Below are 18,410 nucleotides of genomic sequence, written 5' to 3'. Positions count from 1 at the left end.
TAGACACAGCTGAGATTCAAGTTATTTGAATCACCCATTTCCTAGGGCTATTTGCAATTTGACAAGAAAAAGATCTGAAACACAAGGGAGGATGTTTTAACTAAGTAACATTTCAGGAATCAGCCAAATAGAGAGGGGAGATATAGTTGGTAGTCCTTCTTCACCAAGGATCTACAAAGCAACTGTGGAGATTCCCCATGATAATGATGTTTAGAAAAATGATAAGGTAAAATTATGAATAAGATAAAACAACTCTTTTTTTTCTGAAGGATTTCAAATTCATTCAACTTATCTGAGCAGATAAAGATTCTAGTTAAATTCTAGATAAAAGATTCTAGAATTTCTTTCTCCTGCCCCCACTCCTACATTTCCCCTTCTCTTTATAATTGAGATGGAATTTTTGATTGGAATTTTGATGGAATTTTTGATTGGAATTTTGATGGAATAATTGAGATGGAACAGAATCCAGACAATGCTATTTCCTCCTCTACTTCACATCAAGGTCTGCTTGCAGGATAAAAGAATACTATAAGGAAAATGCATAGAATTTTACAGTATACATAATGGAACCTACATTTATAATATATCATTCCTAATGCATTCAACTTCCATGAGCACACATTTTAACTCACTGATATGGAGCCAAAGTAATGTCCAGGTGATTACTGCTAGGATGACTAAAAATGCCGTGAAAAGAATGATTTTATTCTGAATGTTCCAAAAGGGGGTTTTCTTGGCTTTCTTCTTGGATTTGATTTTGCCAATAGGTCGTCTGTGTGGCTTTCTGAGTGGTTTCCTGACTGGTAGTTTTTCTGGTCGGGTCACCATTTGGACAGAGATGTTAGATACCTTGAAGAAAGGGGGAAAAACACACACATAAGCATTCATGTTATGCAACAAAGGCAACTGAAATAATTAAAATCAAGAGAGATACAAGGACATTTTAGCACAAAATTTCAAAAGTTAAGGGCTAAAAGGTGAAAAGTCATGGTCATGTATTTATTTTCTTTAAGTCCTAGAGATCCTAGATAGAACTGGAAAGAATATTCAATACTAATTTGGTTTAAGCTTTTCATTTCATAGATGAGGAAACTGAAGTCCAAAAAGGCAAAGCCTTTTGCTTAATGTCACCTAGACAGTAGATAAGAGAGGCAGTATATGAATCTCAGCCCTCTAACTTCTGATGTAGGACTTGTTACGTGGTGCCAGGTGATATTTGGTCTGTCCATGCATGTTTAACCTTGTCTCAGTCAAGAAAATTAACAGCAACCAAAAAAATTTCAAATATTGTTCTCTAGTGGAATGTATAATTTTTATTCCTCATTATCAAAGAATTCTTTGCCACTAGAAAAAAATAACAGATGATGTAATGTTTGGGGGAGGAGACATGCAGCTTGTTCACAACTCTATTCCTCTACTTTTAAATGATTGCATAGCTTTGGTTTCCCAGTCAATAAAATGGGGATGACAAACAAGGAACTGGAAAAAATTACTTTGAAAAAAACCACTGTATAAAATTAAAATATTCTGTTTACAAACAAAAATAATTGCTATTTACTATTTATTGTTGCTCTTCTTCTCAGTTCTCTTTCTCCTGCCTTCTTCACCTGATAGTGTAAGAATTATAGAATAATGTATAGAAGGAACTTTGAGCTTCTTGGACTTAGAGATTATATATGTCAGTGTAAACAAAGTTCAGTGGCAAAATAATTTCTAACTACAACACTTTTAATAATAATAATAAATGAATGAAATGCAACAACCTAGAGCAAAGGCAAAACCAAATAAGAATAAGAATTCTAAAAATATAATGCATTTTTGTTCTGCTAATAAGTCCAGTTTTTATGAATTCATACCAATTAATGGGCTAATTTGCAGCTCAGTATGCTTTAAATTATTCATTTGTGTCTCATTCTTCCTGCCAAACAACCTTGTCCAGTGGAATGTGGACTACAGTCGTCCATCTGAAATTTAACAAGAGTAGACTTAATCTAATGCTATACCTTGAAGGAGGTAAAGATACTGTTTCTAAAGAACAAAAATAGTCATTGTAGAAAATGGAGTGGACTCATTAAAATAAAATTCCTTTCCAGATATCTTCTAAATGAGCCAAAGGAGAAATTCTTCTAAAATATATACTTGTGATGTCTTCAATATGTGTAAACTGAGTCTCCTGTTGATTTTCAATGTAATTACATCAAAGATAGCCTTTTCCTCCATCAGTTTACCCTGGTTTGCTTAAAGATCAGTACACATTCAGGGGCATTTCAATGCACAGACATGAACAAATTGCCACTGACAAAATTCTGACACAAGCTGACAGCAATTCAGAAAAGTGGTGCAGCCCTCACTGGTAAACAGCAGTGACAAATAGACCCTAAGCAGCTAAGAGAACAAGGTTATCAAATACTACTTACATTCAAGTCAGCAGGTTTGGCTGAATCATTACTGTTGGTTTTCTCCATTTTAGGGGATCTCTTCTCAAGTCTACAGGTAGGCTCCAAAGCCAAAATTTCCCCTTACTCTTCTACAAGGTCCCCAGGTTCCTGTCTTGGGGAGAATCAGCAATAGCATTCAAGAGATCACTCAGGGCAGGGCATCAATTTACATCCAGCAGTTTCCAGTTCTGTAATTGCATCTGTCTCACAGCGATACAGAGGGTGTTAAAGGGACCTGGCAAATTGTGTCCCAAACTGAAATTGGGTAGGTAGGTTTCCATATATGATTTGAGGTTTATGTTGATTACTTCCTTTTGTAGATTGAGGCATGGTGCTGTCAACTTGGAGGTGGAGAGGGGAAGCATAATATTATGTGAGTGCTATGCATGAGAAAACAAGCATGAAGTTGACAAATTAAGTCCTTTGAACACTTTGCATTTAATTTAGCTTGAAACTTCACAGTATTGCATCAATCAATTATGCTTTTTTACAAAGTATACTTTCTGAGTTATGGTACGATAACTTAATGATATTTCCAACATTGTTCTACATTTTAAAATCAGAGTTTAAAAATGTACAAAAGAAATAACTTTTCCTATTCTCTCATCTACACGGAACACCTTGTAATAAGAGCTCTCTTTGGAAGATCGAGAGGCAGCATGCAGTAGTAAATAGAAAGCTGGCTTTGAAGCCAAGAAGATCTAGCTTCAGGTTCCTCTTTAGATAATACTGGTGCATGACCCTGAGCAAGCTAACTTAACCTTCCCCAAAAGGAGTTTAAATCCAAACCTTCTTTTCCATGATAAACTCAACCAGGGACTGGTTCCTAAGGGCTAGTACAAGACCCATCCACAACCTACCTCCAATCTCCCATTCAGACTCCTTTTCTCTCCTTTACAATCATATTGATCTAATACTGTACTTACTATATCCATAGTTTTATGATTTGATTAATTAATCTGTTGTGATGGAGGAGGGATTCTCAATCCCCCCAAATGCAACAATTTTAAGTACTTTATCCATAGACTTAAAAATAATTATTTGACTTTGGTTACGTTTTAGTAAGATCACTACATCCCACAGGACAATAAAAGTCAACATTTAAAAGTCAAGTTGAAAAGATCAAGAAACAAAATAGAAGTGATGATGAAAAGATAAGAATAATGATCATAGATTGGATGAGGTGAAAGAGATTAATCAAGTTTAAACCATTATTGTGAGTCTTAAAGAAGAAGGAAGAAAAGAGGGGAAAAGAAAAGAAAGAGAAGAGAATAACACTTTTTTTTTCCATATAGCCATATTCTTTCATACTTCTCTTACAGCTTAAGTTAGCCTGTGGGAGCATTTAATTTCTTGGCAGACAGAAATATATTTTACACCAGGGAGGCACAACTCATAAGCTTCTGTCTGTCTTCTCTGCCAAACTCCTTCATATTCTGTTGTCCAAGTTTCCTAGCTCTATGACTGTTTCTTCCTCAAAAGAAAGAATACTGAATTTGAAGTTAAAAGGCCTAATTCCCAAACAAATCTTAGCACAGCTTTTGGACAATGGACAAATCACTTTACCATAGTGAAGTTACCTCCTTATCTTAAAAATGTAGATGAGTATAATTATACTGTCTATTGGGAAGTATTGTAAAAAAGAAATTGATTTGTAACCTTTAAAGTGCTGTGTAAATGTGAATTTTAACTAGATCCTTCAGCTATACCTAATTAAATAGTGGCTTTCTTTTCAAGGCACTACATAGATATAGAGAGAAGCACACATACAGACATAGATGCATATATACTATACATTTAGGTATTAATGTGTACATATATAAACACATACATATATATATGCAAGAAAAACTACTGAGGCAGAGCTCTAAGTCAATAGCATTTTATTAAAGGATCCGTAGCTCTCTTAAATGAAATGGACCTGAGATCTTCCTCACAATTTGATATGCCCTCTTCCTCCAGGGCCTTAGTTATATAGTGCTTGTTACCTGGACAGTACAGGTAAAGCAGATAAAAAATACAGAACCTCATTGGTTGATAACCTTTGCCTTTGGTCCTGTAGAAGTTTCTATACAAAATCCAAAATCCAATTGGTTGACAAATGGTCTCGTGAGCAGACCTTAACAGTCCTATCTTGATCTTTCTAGAGATAATATACCTAGAAGTCCTACTAAGCTGCTGAGCAGGTTCATGGAGTTGAGTTGATAAACAAATGTCAAACTATCTACCTGGACTAACAGGTCAATAAAAGGGCAGGATATAGTCCAGCAACAAGAATCACTCATTGGCTAAACATTCATGGCCATTTCCACATGTTGGGCAGGCCAAATGCTTGTGGCCATCTCCCAGTATTAGGAAACAGATAAATAGCAAGGGGCAGAGAGACAACAAAAATAACTGGGGGACGTTCCATGTGACTTAATTACATACTAGATTCTAGACTCTGTCATGCTGGACTTGGTCACCATAACAAGAAAAACCAAGGATCTAGGCCCTCTGGTTAGCTTTCTATCATTAAAGAAATGAATTTACAATCTGCAGTTTACAGCTCTAAGGCCTATCAGAACTGATAATTACCATGCCTATAGAATCATATAAAATTGATTAATACTGATTGGAATAAAATGGAGATTAATAAAATAAGGTCCAATTAATCATCTTTCTCTCTTTCTCTCTCACTCTCTTTTTCTCTCTGTCCATTTATATGTATGATTTATGGTTTTTTAAACATACTCTGAAATATAATAACATCATTCATTGATTTGGTTTATTTTGTACTGCATAATGAGAAATTTTGGTGCTAGAAAATGCCTTAGATATTCAACATATCTAAACCACTTTACAGGTGATGCTATTGTGGTCTAGCCTTTGCTTTTGAAGAAGGTCAATGACAGCACAAGGACAATTCCTTGACTTGCACTTGAATTGGATTTAAGTGAAGCAGAGCTGTAGAAGCTCTAGCTAAGAATTTCAATATACTATCATAAAATTATCAATTTGGGAGGGGAAAGTCTTAAAAGTTCCTGGCCAATTGAAAACAAATTTGCTATTTATACTCATTCTAAACTATCAGAACGAAACAATGAAACACAGAAGCTTAGGTTGGAAGCTATTAATGTCCATTCATTAAAAGCCAGAGTGATTTGGATTTAAAATTTGTTTTATTATTTTTATTATAGCTTTTTATTTACAAGATATATGCATGATTAATTTTTCAGCATTGATCCTTGCAAAATCTTCTGTTTCAGCTTTTCCCCTCTTTCCCTCTGTCCCCTATCCTAGATGGCAGGTAGACCAATACATATTAAACATGTTAAAATATATGTTAAACACAATATATGTATATATATCCATACAGTTATGTTGCTGCACGAGAAAAATCGGACTTAGAAATAATGTAAAAAAAATCTGAAAAGGAAATAAAAAATGCAAACAGACAAAAACCAAAGGAATGGAAATGCTATGTTGTGGTTCACACTCATTTCCCATAGTTCTTTTAGTGGGTGTAGCTGGATCTCTTCATTATTGAACAAATAGAACTGATTTGGTTCATCTCATTGTTGAAGAGAACCACATCCATCAGAATTGATCATCATATAGTATTGTTGTTTAAGTGTATAATGCTTCCCTGGTTCTACTCATCTCACTCAGCATCAGTTCATGTAAGTCTCTCCAGACCTTTTTGAAATCATCCTGCTAGTCGTTTCTTACATAACAATAACATTCCATACTACTCATATACTACAACTTATTCAACCATTCCCCAATTGATGGGTATCCATTCAATTTCCAGTTTCTAGCCACCACAAAAAGTGCTACCACAAACATTTTTGCACATATAGGTCCCTTTCCCTTTATGATCTCTTTGGGATATAAGCCCAGTAGTAACACTGCTGGATCAAAGGGGATGCACAGTTTGATAACTTTTTAAGCATAGTTCCAAGTTGCTCTCCAGAATGATTGGATGCATTCACAATTCCACCAACAATGTATCAGCATCCCAGTTTTCCCACATCCCCTCCAACATTCAGCATTATTTTTTCCTGTCATCCTAGCCAATCTGAGAGGTGTATAGTGGTATCTCAGAGTTGTCTTAATTTGCATTTCTCTGATTAATAATGATTTGGAGCATCTTTTCATATAGCTAGAAATAGTTTCCATTTCTTCATTCGAAAATTGTCTGTTCATATCCTTTGACCATTTATCAATTGGAGAATGGGTTGATTTCTTATAAATTAGAGTCAATTCTTTATATATTTTGGAAATGAGACCTTTATCCAGAAACTTTGACTGTGAAAATGTTTTCCAAGTTTATTGCTTCCCTTCTAATCTTGTCTGCATTAATTTTGTTTGTATAAAACCTTTTTAATTTGATATAATCAAAATTTTCTATTTTGTGATCAATATGATCTCTAGTTCTTCTTTGGTCACAAATTCCTTCCTTATGAACAGGTCTGAAAGGAAACTATCTTATGTTCTTCTAATTTATAGATAATTTCATTCTTTATGCCTAGATAATGAAGCCATTTTGACCTTATTTTGGTGTATGGTGTTAAGTGTGGATCAATGCCTAGTTTTTGCCATACTAATTTCCAATTTTCCCAGCAGTTTTTGTCAAACAGTGAATTCTTATCCCAAAAACTTGGGTCTTTGGGTTTGTCAAACACTAGATTATTAAAGTTATTGGCTATTTTGTCCTGTGAACCTCACCTATTCCACTGATCATCTAGTCTATTTCTTAGCCAATACCAAATGGTTTTGGTGACCACTGTTTTATAATATAGTTTTAGATATGGTACAGCTAGGCTACCTTCATTTGATTTTATTTTTTCATTAGTTCCCTTGAAAGATCAAAACTTTTAAGTCTTGATCTTTTGTTCTTCCAGATGAATTTTGTTGTTCTTTTTTTCTAGATCATTAAAATAGTTTTTTGGAAGTTTGATTGTTATAGCCCTAAATAAATAGATTATTTTAGATAGTATTGTCATCTTTATTATATTCTCTTGACATATCCAAGAGCACTTAATATTTTTCCAATTGGTTAGATCTGACTTTGTGTGGAAAGTGTTTTGTAGTTTTGCTCATATAGTTTCTGACTTTCCCTTGGCAGATAGATTCCCAAATATTTTATACCATCAGCAGTTACTTTATTTGTTTTTCAAGCCATTTCAATATCTTTAACTAGAAAATTCCAAAGGTGGTCACAAAACTCAGATACAAGTAAAAAGTGACTCAACACAATAAAACATTCATCAATACTTTTTGAATAGTTATCCATTTTTAAAAATGTGCCACATGATCCTGCATCCAAAGTTGTTTTTTGTTACTTTTCATAAACAATTGTTTCCCAAAACACATAATTAAGATACATGAATTTCTAGCTTGAGTAGCATCAATTAGGTTCTAGGTTCCTAAATTATAACTAAGTACATAGAATATGGTCTTAGGCAAATGCTAAATCAGAGATGCATCTTTATGCTGTCTTCACATAAGAGACTAGTATTAATCACACAAGTCTCATAAGCACATATAACCAGAATAATAAATTAAATGTTCTACTCATGTTACTTCTTAAATTCCTTCTCCTACACCCTCTTCCATTGCCCCCACATGCTGATCACATTATCTACAACTTAGCTCATAGGCAATTCTCTTGGAACTATTCCCTGAAAGCAGTGATTATTTTTTCAACTTCATCATACTCCTTGGACAGGATGCTAACTGTAACATGCCCTCCTAGCAGTTATAATTACTAGTCTGCCCTAGGCCCAACAGAGTACTTTTGACCACTGACCTTTGCAGTGTCAACTGTACCCGGCTTGCCTCCTCTGAGGCCTTCAAAGGTCTCTGGCCATGATTTTTTGAACAGTAGTTTAATATCTGGTAGTTTAATATCAAGGACAGCCACATGTAATCTTAAAAGCCTTTATTATACCTACTCACATAATGCCCTGACTTGTTGGTTCCCTAGTGAACACCTGGTCAGAAGACCCACGTGTTCACTACCAAACTCCTTACCTCTCGGCTATCCATCTGCTTGGCTTGGCTAGGCTACCCCAGGTTAGGGAGCCAGATTAAAGAGAGTGACTGCTGTCTGCAGTGGGCTTATAAAGGGCCTGTGAGGTCAGACACACAGCCAATCAGTGAGAGAGTCGTCACCCATTACGAACCTATCTCAATATGGACAGGATCCCTCCCACAGGGCAGTCCTATATCTACAGAGAATACTTCTGGGTCTCAATCTCCTGTTGCACTGTGGCGCCGCCCATTTAAAGGGCCCTTACAATTCCCTTCTCTTGTTTTGCAGGAACCACATCCTTATACTAACTATATCAGGGATTTCTTTTTTTTTTAATAGCTTTTTATTTACAAAATATATGCATGAATAATTTTATAGCATTGACAATTTTGCCAGTTACTTTAAATGGAATTTCTCTTTGTATCTGTAGCTATTGGATTTTGTTAGTGATGTATAAGAATGCTGATCATTTATGTGGATTTATTTTGTATACTGCAACTTTGCTAAAGTTGTAGATTATTTCTAATAGCTTTTTAGTAGAATCTCTGGGATTCTCTAAGTATGCCATCTTATCATCTGCAAAGAGTGATAATTTGGTTTCCTCATTACCTACTCTAATTCCTTTCATCTCTTTCTCAACTCCTATTTCTAATACATTATTAAGTAGTAATAGTGATAGTGGGCAACCTTGTTTCACTCCTGATCTTATTGGGAATGGTTCCAGTTTATCCCCATTTCATATGATGCTTACTGATGGTTTTAAATATATGCTACTGACTATTTTAAGAAAAAGTCCATTCATTCCTATACTCTCAAGTGTTTTTAATAGGAATGGATGCTGGATTATATCAAAGGCTTTTTCAGCATCTATTGAGATGATCATATGGTTTTTGTTAATTTGGTTATTGATATAGTCAATTATGCTAATAGTTTTCCTAATATTGAACCAGCCCTGCATTCCTGGTATAAATCCTACTTGGTCATGGTGTATTATCATGGGGATAATTTTCTGTAATCTTTTTGCTAATATTTTATTTAAGATTTTAGCATCAATATTCATTAGGAAGATTGGTCTATAATTTTCTTTCCTTATTTTCAACCTAGCTAGTTTAGATATCAGTACCATGTCTGTGTCATAAAAGAAATTTGGCAGGACTCCTTCATTCCCTATTTTTTCAAATAGTTTATATAACATTGGAGTTAATTGTTCTTTAAATGTTTGGTCGAATTTACATGTAAATCCATCTGGCCCTGGATATTTTTTTCTTAGGGAGTTGATAAATAGCTTCTTCTATTTCTTTTTCTTAAATGGTACTATGTAAGCAAATTTATTTCCTTCTCTGTTAATCTGGGAAGCCTATATTTTTGAAGGTAGTTATCCATTTCACTTAGGTTATCAAAGTCATTGACATAAAGTTGGGGAAAAAACTCCTAATTATTGCTCTAATTTTCTCTTCATTGGTGGAAAGTTCTCCCTTTTCATTCTTAGACTAACAAGTTGATTTTCCTCTTTCCTTTTCTAATCAAATTTACCAAAGGCTTATCTATTTTGTTGTTTTTTTCATAAAACCAACTCTTAGTTTTATTTATTAATTTAATATTTTTTTTAAATTTCAAATTTACTAATTTCTCCTTTTAATTTTAGAACTTCAAATTGGGGGTTTTAATTTGCTCTTTTTCTAACTTTTTAAGTTGCAAGCCCAATTCATTGATCTTCTCTTTCTCTATTTTATTCAAGTAAGTCTCTAGAGATATAAAATTTCTCCTTATTACCCTTTGGCTGCATCCCACAAATTTTGGTATGTTGTCTCATTGTTGTCATTCTCTTGGGTGAAATTATTAATTGTGTCTATGATTTACTGTTTCACCCATTCATTCTTTAGGATGAGGTTATTTGTTTCCAATTATTTTTTGGTCTATTTACCCCTAGCTTTTTGTTGAATGTAGTTTTTTATTGCATTGTGATATGAAAAGAATGCATTTACTATTTCTGCCTTTTTGCATTGAATTTTGAGGTCTTTATGTCCTAATATATGATCAATTTTTGTAGAGGATCCATGAACTGCTGAGAAGAAAGTGTACTCCTTTCTGTACATTCAGTTTTCTCCAAAAATCTATCATACCTAACTTTTCTAATATTCTATTTACCTCTTTAACTTCTTTCTTATTTGTTTTGAGGTTTGATTTATCTAATTCTGAGAATGCAAAGTTAAGATCTCCCACTATTATAGTTTTACTGTCTATTTCTTCTTACAACTTGCTTAACTTCTCCTTTAGGAATTTAGATGCTATACTACTTGGTTCCTATATGTTTAGTATTGATATTACTTCATTGTCTATGCTATCCTTTAGCAAGGTATAGTTTCCTTCTGTATCTCTTTTAATTAAATCAATTTTTGCTTTTGCTTGATTTGAGATAAGGATAGCTACCCCTGCTTTTTTACTTCGCCTGAAGCATAATATATTCTGCTCCAGACTTTTATCTTTACTCTGTATGTATCACCCTGCTTTAAATGTGTTTCTTGTAAACAACATATTGTAAGAGTCTGGCTTTTGATCCAGTCTGCTATCTGCCTCCACTTCATCGGAAAGTTCATTCCATTCACATTTAGGGTTAAAACTACTAATTCTGCATTTCCTGCTATCTTATTATCCCCAGATTATTTTTTTTCTTTCCTCCTTCCACTTCCCCCTCTCAGTATTAAACTTAAGGGCACCAATTGCCTCACACAGCTCTCTTTCTTTAGAATCCTACCCCCTTTAAGTCCCTCCCCTTTCTTATACCTTTCCCTTATTTTTTGTGTATTCCCTTCTACTTAGTCTACTCTTTTCCTTTTCCCCTTTCCTCTCCCACTTTTTAATGAAGTGAGAGAAGTTTCTCTGTAAAGCAAATATGTCTAATATTTTCTCTTTGAGCCAAATCTGAAGAGAGTAAGATTCACACAATGTTCTGACCCCCCTTAATTCCCTCAGATATGATAGGTTTCTTTTGCCTCTTCATGAGATGTGATTTCCCTCTTTTTATCTCCATTTTCCCCTTTTTCTGATACAATACCCTTTCCACTTCTAATTCCCTTTTTTTTCAATATTATAATAGTAAAATCAAATTATACATTATACAAATTATATATGTACACCTGAAACAGAAATACAGTTCTCCGGAGTCCTTTTTTTTTTTTTTTTTTTTTTTTTTTTTTTTTTTTTTTTTTTAAAGCTCTGGTTTTTTCATTAGGAATAAATGGAATTCACTTGTTTCACTGAATGAACATCTTCTTCCCTGGAAGAAAATGCTCAGCTTAGCTGGATAGTTTATTCTTGGCTGCATTACAAGTTCTTTTGCCTTTCATTATATCAGATTCCAGGCCCTTTGATCCTTTAATGTGAAAGCTGCTAGATCCTGAATGATCCTTATTATGGCTCCTCAGTATTTGAATTTTTTTCTTTTTCTGGCTGCTCGTAATATTTTTTCCTTAGTCTGATAGTTCTAAAATTTAGCCACAATATTCCTTGGAGTTTTTATTTTGGGGTCTCTTTCAGAAGGTGTTTGATGAATTCTTTCAATGCCTATTTTACCTTCTGATTCTATTATATCTAGGCAGTTCTCTTTCATGATTTCCTAAAAAATTAGTGTCTAGGCTCTTTTTTTCATCATGGTTTTCAGGGACCTCTCCTAGATCTATTTTCTGGGTCTGTTGTTTTTCCAAGTAAATATTGAACATTTTTTCTATTTTTTTTTTCATTTTTTTGGTTTTGTTTGACTGGTTCTTGATGTCTTAATGAATCATTCATTTCCATTTGTTCAATTCTATTTTTTAATGAGTTATTTTCTTCATTAACTTTTTTTTATTTCTTTTTGTATATGTCCAATTGAGTTTTTAAATGAGTTGTTTTGCTCTATGGAATTTTTTTCCATTTCTCTAATTTTTTTTAATGCGTTATTTTCTTTTTCCAAGTTACAAATCCTACTTTCCTGGGAGTTCTTTATTTTTTTCCAATTCACAAATTCTGTTTCTCTGGGAGTTTTTAAATTTTTTCCAGTTTCACATTTCAGGAAGTTATTTCCTTTTTCCACTTTATCAAATCTTTCTTTTGATGAGTTATATGCCTTTTCCATATTCTCTTGCAGAGCTTCTCTTTGCTTCCCTCATTTTTCTTCTAGCTTTCTTTTAAGATCTTTTATAATTTCTTCTAGGAGAGCCTTGTATGATGGGGACCAGGTTATATTCCCCTTTGGGGTTTTTTCTGGAGACTGCTATTAGTCTCCTCAGGATTGGAAATCTGCTCTCTTTCTGTATAGAAGCTATCTATAGTTAGAGCTTTCTTTGCTTTTTAACTCACTTTTTAAAGAGCTCTTGGGGTCTGCCTTTAGGGCAAGGAGGTTCCCAGCTTCCTCTATAGAACAGGGACTGATGGACAATAGCTGTCCTGTGAACCAGCTTCAAAGAGCAGCAATGCTGCTGAAGTGTCACTGCCCTGGGAAGAACCCTGCACTGTGGAATATGGCTGCTGTGGTCATGCTGAGTCACTCCAGGTGCTGGGTAGGTGTGGCCAGGTCTTATGAAACTCTGGTGTTTTAGGTACACTTTACCTTTGGCATTTTGTAACTTCTCTGCAGATCTACTGCAATCAAAGCAGAGCAACCAACCTGTGGTGGAGAACTCCCTAGAAATTCTCCATCTGCAGAGGCTGTACCCTGCCCCTGGTCGACTCAGCATGGGCTAGCCTCTGTGTTCTGCTCCTTGCCTGTGCTGGTCTTCTCTTGCCCAATCAACACAGACCTTTTCTGTCGATCTTCCAGATTATCTTCAGCTGGTAATTTGTTCTATTCCCAATATTTGAAGCTTCTACTAGTCAAGCACTATTTCAGAGGCTGAATTTGGTAATCAGTAGTGAGGGTAGAAAGGAACTCAAAATGAAGCATGTGTCCTCTCCACCATCAGCTCCTTCCCTCTCTTACCAATTGAATTCATGACATCCACCCTGGGCTCAAAAGATATGGTCACAGCTGAAAAGATGGAAAGAGTGAGGATATCTCAGGGCCACACTAATTTAAAAGATTTGACAGAAATCATTCATGGAGTAGAGGATACAATAGGCTCCATATTAAGAAAACTTAATGTTCAAAGCCAAGTTCCAAAATAAAAAGTGAGGGATATTCATCTCTAAGACTTTGAACTCGAGTTCTTCATTGTTTCCCAGAGACCATTTCATTATAGAACATCTTTCTTCATAGGTCTTTTGTAGTTAATTGGGTATTTATAGTTGTCAAAATGACAGTTACTCAAAGCTGTTCTTAAGATAATATTTCTGTTACTGTATACAACATTTTTTGGGTTCTGCTCATTTCACTCTTCATTATTTTTTGTGCATGCTTCCCTATATTTTTCTAAGATCATAGAATTCAACATTTCTTATAGCACAGCAGTATTCCTTTACAATCATATACCACAACTTATTTATCCAATTCTCAATTGATAGACAATTTCCAGTTCTTTGCCACTTCAAAGAGAGCTACTATAAATATTTTAGAATATATAAGTTCTTTTCTTTTTCCCTAATCATCTTGGGAAACAGATCTAATAGTCGTATTGTTGGCCAAAGGGTATAGGCAGTTTAATAATTTTTTAGGCATAATTCCAGGTTGCTCTCCAAAATGGTTGGATTGGTTTACAATTCCAGCAATGGAAAAATATTTACAAAGATATAGACTGCATAGAGTAGTAGAAGAGGAAATAGACTATCTAAATCGACTTATTTTAGAAAAAAAAATTGAACAGGCCATAAATGAGCTTTCTAAGAAAAAAAGCATCGGGATCAGATGGATTTATAAGTGAATTCTATCAAACATTTAAAGATTAACCTAATTCCAATATTAAAAATGTATTTGGAATAATAGACAAAGAAGGGATACTACCAAATTCCTTTTATGAAACAAATATGGTAGTGATATCTAAATCAGGAAGAGTAAAAACAGAAAAAAGAAAATCAATAAACATGGAAGCAAATATACTAAATAAAATACTAGCCAGGACATCATAATGATATATTGCAAAAGTTACACATTAAGTTCAAGCAGAATTTATACCAAAAAATTGCAGTGATGGTTTAATATAAAGAAAACTATTAACATAATTGACTACCAATAATATAAGCAACAATATAAAATTCTGAGAAAAAATTTTAGTTAGTGATTTTCTAAGATAGTTAAATTCCTACCTAAGACCAATTCAAAAATTTAAAAAGCAACAAAAGACATCCCTCATTTCATTCCCCTTAAGAAGATCAAAATAGATGAACTATAAGATATCATAGCTAGAGTTGGAATCTTCTCAGAAATCTTCTATTCCAACTTCCTTATTCTTCAAATGAGAAAACTAAGACCCAGAAAGATTAATCCACTTAAAAATTTCCCATCATTCCTACTTTGCTAGCTGGAAAAATGGATAGAGGACTAGGCTTGGAATCAGAAAGACTAATTTTTCCTGAATTCAAATTTGAATTCACTAAATGTATGACCCTGGAGAAATCACATTATCCTGTTTACCTCAGTTTCCTCATCTATAAAATGAGCTGGAAAAGTATATAGAAAACCCAAAGTATATTTGCCAAGAAAACCCAAAATGGGGTCATGAAGTTGGATGTGACTGAAACTACTCAAATATATACTACTCAAATATATACATATGCATAAATGTATATACATATACAAGTACACACATATACACAGAAATGTATACTAATAATGCACACACATTTATATATATAATGCACATATATGTTTTATATATATTTATATTATATATGTGTGTGTATATATGTATAAAATATTTCCCCTTATCTATGGATATATGTATGTCCATGTTAGGGAAATTCTACCTTGATTAACTCACACCACCAATATAAAGCAGAAAGATTACAGATTTAGAATAAAAGAACTTGTATTCAAATCCTGGCTCTTTCATTTACAACTTGTATGACCTTGAACAAGAGACTTCACCTCTTTTTCCTTCAATTTCTCATCTACAAAATGATTGGGTTTGTGACAAAATTTCCACAGATCAATGAACAAAATCTTTCTTTCTTGACAGAGGCAGGGGCCTACTAAGATAGAAAATTATCAGATGGAGTCACTGTGTCAACTATGTTTGTGTTAATGTTTTGGTTTGTCGGAAAGAATAGTTTATTCTGCAGGTGGGCAGAATTAAAATAAACAAAACAAAATATATTAATGAAATATATATATTTTTTAATACTTTTTTAATGATGACATTGAAGGGAGAGGGCTTTGGGTTAGTAACATTGCATGTAGTGTCAGAGTATCAATGGTTGGTACATTGAATAGCTTTCCTAAGAATCATTTAAGAGGGAGCAGCTAGGTGGCTAGAGCACTAGCCCTGAAGTCAGGAGGACCTGAGTTCAAATCTGGCGTTAGACACTTAACACTTCCTAGCTTTGTGACCCTGGGCAAGTCACTTAACTCCAATTGCCTCAGGGGAAAAAATAATTAAGAACATAAATAATTAAATAAAGTAAATTAAATAATTAAATACATTTAAATAAGATTTGAAAATAATTTTAAAATAAAAATAATTAAATTTAAATAATTGTTTGATGGTGACATTGAAAGAAGAGGGCTATGGATTAGGAACATTGCATGTAATGTCAGAGTTCATTGACACATTGAATAATTTTCCTAGTGTTTTTTAAAATTTCTTTTTCCTTCTCATCTTTTATTAGCAAGGAGGCAGTATGATATTGTGAACAGAATCAGGAGGACCTGGATTCAAATCCCACAAGTGACACATACTGGCTATGTGACCCTGGTCAAGTCACTTAACCTTTTGGTTCTCCAGGCACTACCCTAAGACCATAAGTTACAGAGAAGTTGATAATCTGCATGGAGAGAAGTATGTTATGGGAGCTCTATAAACCACAATTACAGCTCCAGTCTCTATCCTTATCTTTATAAATAGCAGGCTCCTTGGTAATAGTTTTTTTTTTTTTTTTTTTTTTTTTTTTTCAGAAATGAATTTTTTTAAAACCAACATATATCAATAAAATTTAAAATTACAAAAATTAGGATATGAAACTAGATGACTCCTAAAGTCCCTTCCAACATCTTTAAATCCATGACCCTGTGATTTCTCTCTCTCTCTTTTTTTTTTCCTACTCAAAGGTCAAAGCTTTATGGCAATATAACACTATCACAAAGTGTACTGAATTCTAAGTGAATCCAGTAAATAAACTGAAGCAAGGAGATACATTTATGTAGCTTTCGACCACAGATTTGTTAATTCTACAGCCCAAGGGTAAGGTTAGGGAGTAATCTCCAGATAAATTGAGGGTGGTTTCCAAAATTTGATTGTCACTGACTAGATCATCAGTCTGTTATCTCAGGAGTTTGATCTGTGGGAGTTTCTGAGGCCAGAAGCTATGTGGCTAAGGAGTGGTCGGAATCAGATAGATTGGGAGTTTCCTGAGGCAGATTCCAAAGCCTGAAGACCCAGAACCACTGACCTATTAGAACAGAAGGCCCAAAGTCAGGGGACCCCAGAATCACATTATATAAGTTTTCCTCCTCAAGCAGTCACCCCCAAATTCATTTGTGACTAAAGGATGAAGATCTCATCTTCTAGAGCTGCTTCAGGCTGTCAAAGGGAGTAGAGCTGCAGTAACAAAGACCCAGTAATCCTGTGATTTCTCAAAGAATTGAAGCATGAAGTACTCTGTTGACTATGTCTATTTTTTATGCAGAATCACTGCAGTTGAATCTCCAGAATGATGATATCTTCATTGACTTCCATAGATTCTGTTTTTGGCATCTGTAACTGATTGAGCCACTAATTTGTGCTCTCCCAAAGCCTCAGCTTATTAAACATACAGTAAGACAGGAACTTACTGGGGAAATGGACTCCTGGCATTACACAGCTATTGATCTTATTAAAATATCTTAAAATGTGCTAGGTCATTCTGACAGACTCAGCACAGATTCTGAAATACAGTAGACAGGGTGAACTTTCCTGCCATTTCTCAAATCTTAACATGGCATTTTTTATTTGCATCTTGCTCAGTGATTGCTGCTGATCTCTCTTTCTTATTTGAAGCATAAAGGGCAAATGAGTGAATGTATCAGAAAAAACATCTATTCATTTCTTCAGCATATACCAATGATCCAGAAAAAGAAATATTTCCATCCCAAATGAGTCTCTCCCATCTTTTGTCACTAGTATCAAATTATTCCAGAATCTAAAAGCTCTCCAAATGGCACAGTCAAATATATCTACCAAGGTCCTCTTGTTTAAAAGCTTGGGATATCATGATTCTTTCATTTGCTTCAGGAAAATAAAATAAGTCAGAATAGTCAAAATAAAATGATGGCAAGTCAGGGGCCAAGAGTAGAGCAAGCAGGATAAACAGTCCTCAGGCTGAGCCCCATGTCTATGGAGACAAAGCATCACCAACATAAGCTTAGGAGATCCTTTTTTCCTTTTCCCAAGGCCATGGTTGTGGACAAAGTGGCAAGTACCACAAATAATTTTGGAAACTGCTGCAGGTTGTTTTGTTACCTGTCATATCCCTATTTAGTTCATCTATAGAAACACATATATAATAGATCCTATTGGCATTTAATCAGAGTGATTTCATCTAAAATTTTCTTTTTAAAAAATTTAGCTTTTTATTTTCAAAATATATGCATAGTTGTCTACATTCATCCTTGCAAACCCTCTTGTTACAAATTTTTTCTTCCTCCTTTCCCCTACCTTCCTTAGATAGCAAGTAATCTAATAAATGTGAAATATGCAATTCTACACATATTTTCACATTTATCATGCTGCACAAGAAAAATCAGATCAAAAAGGAAAGAAAACAAAAAGCAAGTAAACAACAACAAAAAATGTAAAATACTATATTGTAATCCCACATTCAGTCCCCATAATCCTCTCTCTGGATGC

At 34.1% G+C, this 18,410-nt stretch overlaps 1 protein-coding gene across 1 annotated transcript in view; it reads right to left on the bottom strand.

The window, feature by feature from the left end:
• TMPRSS7 (transmembrane serine protease 7) overlaps window positions 1–2,465 on the bottom strand; it is an 88,642-nt gene extending 86,177 nt beyond the window's left edge. Inside the window, exons 1-2 of the mRNA XM_074301167.1 lie at window positions 2,418–2,465; window positions 633–849 (exon numbers count right to left, since the gene is read on the bottom strand). Coding sequence (XP_074157268.1) covers window positions 633–849; window positions 2,418–2,465 — 265 coding nt within the window. The remainder of the gene's footprint in view (window positions 1–632; window positions 850–2,417) is intronic.
• Between the last annotated feature and the right edge of the window lie 15,945 nt (window positions 2,466–18,410).

The sequence above is a fragment of the Sminthopsis crassicaudata genome, chromosome 3 (assembly GCF_048593235.1).
Source record: "Sminthopsis crassicaudata isolate SCR6 chromosome 3, ASM4859323v1, whole genome shotgun sequence".
NCBI classification, from domain to species: domain Eukaryota; kingdom Metazoa; phylum Chordata; class Mammalia; order Dasyuromorphia; family Dasyuridae; genus Sminthopsis; species Sminthopsis crassicaudata.
This window is presented reverse-complemented; position numbering and strand designations above follow the sequence as displayed.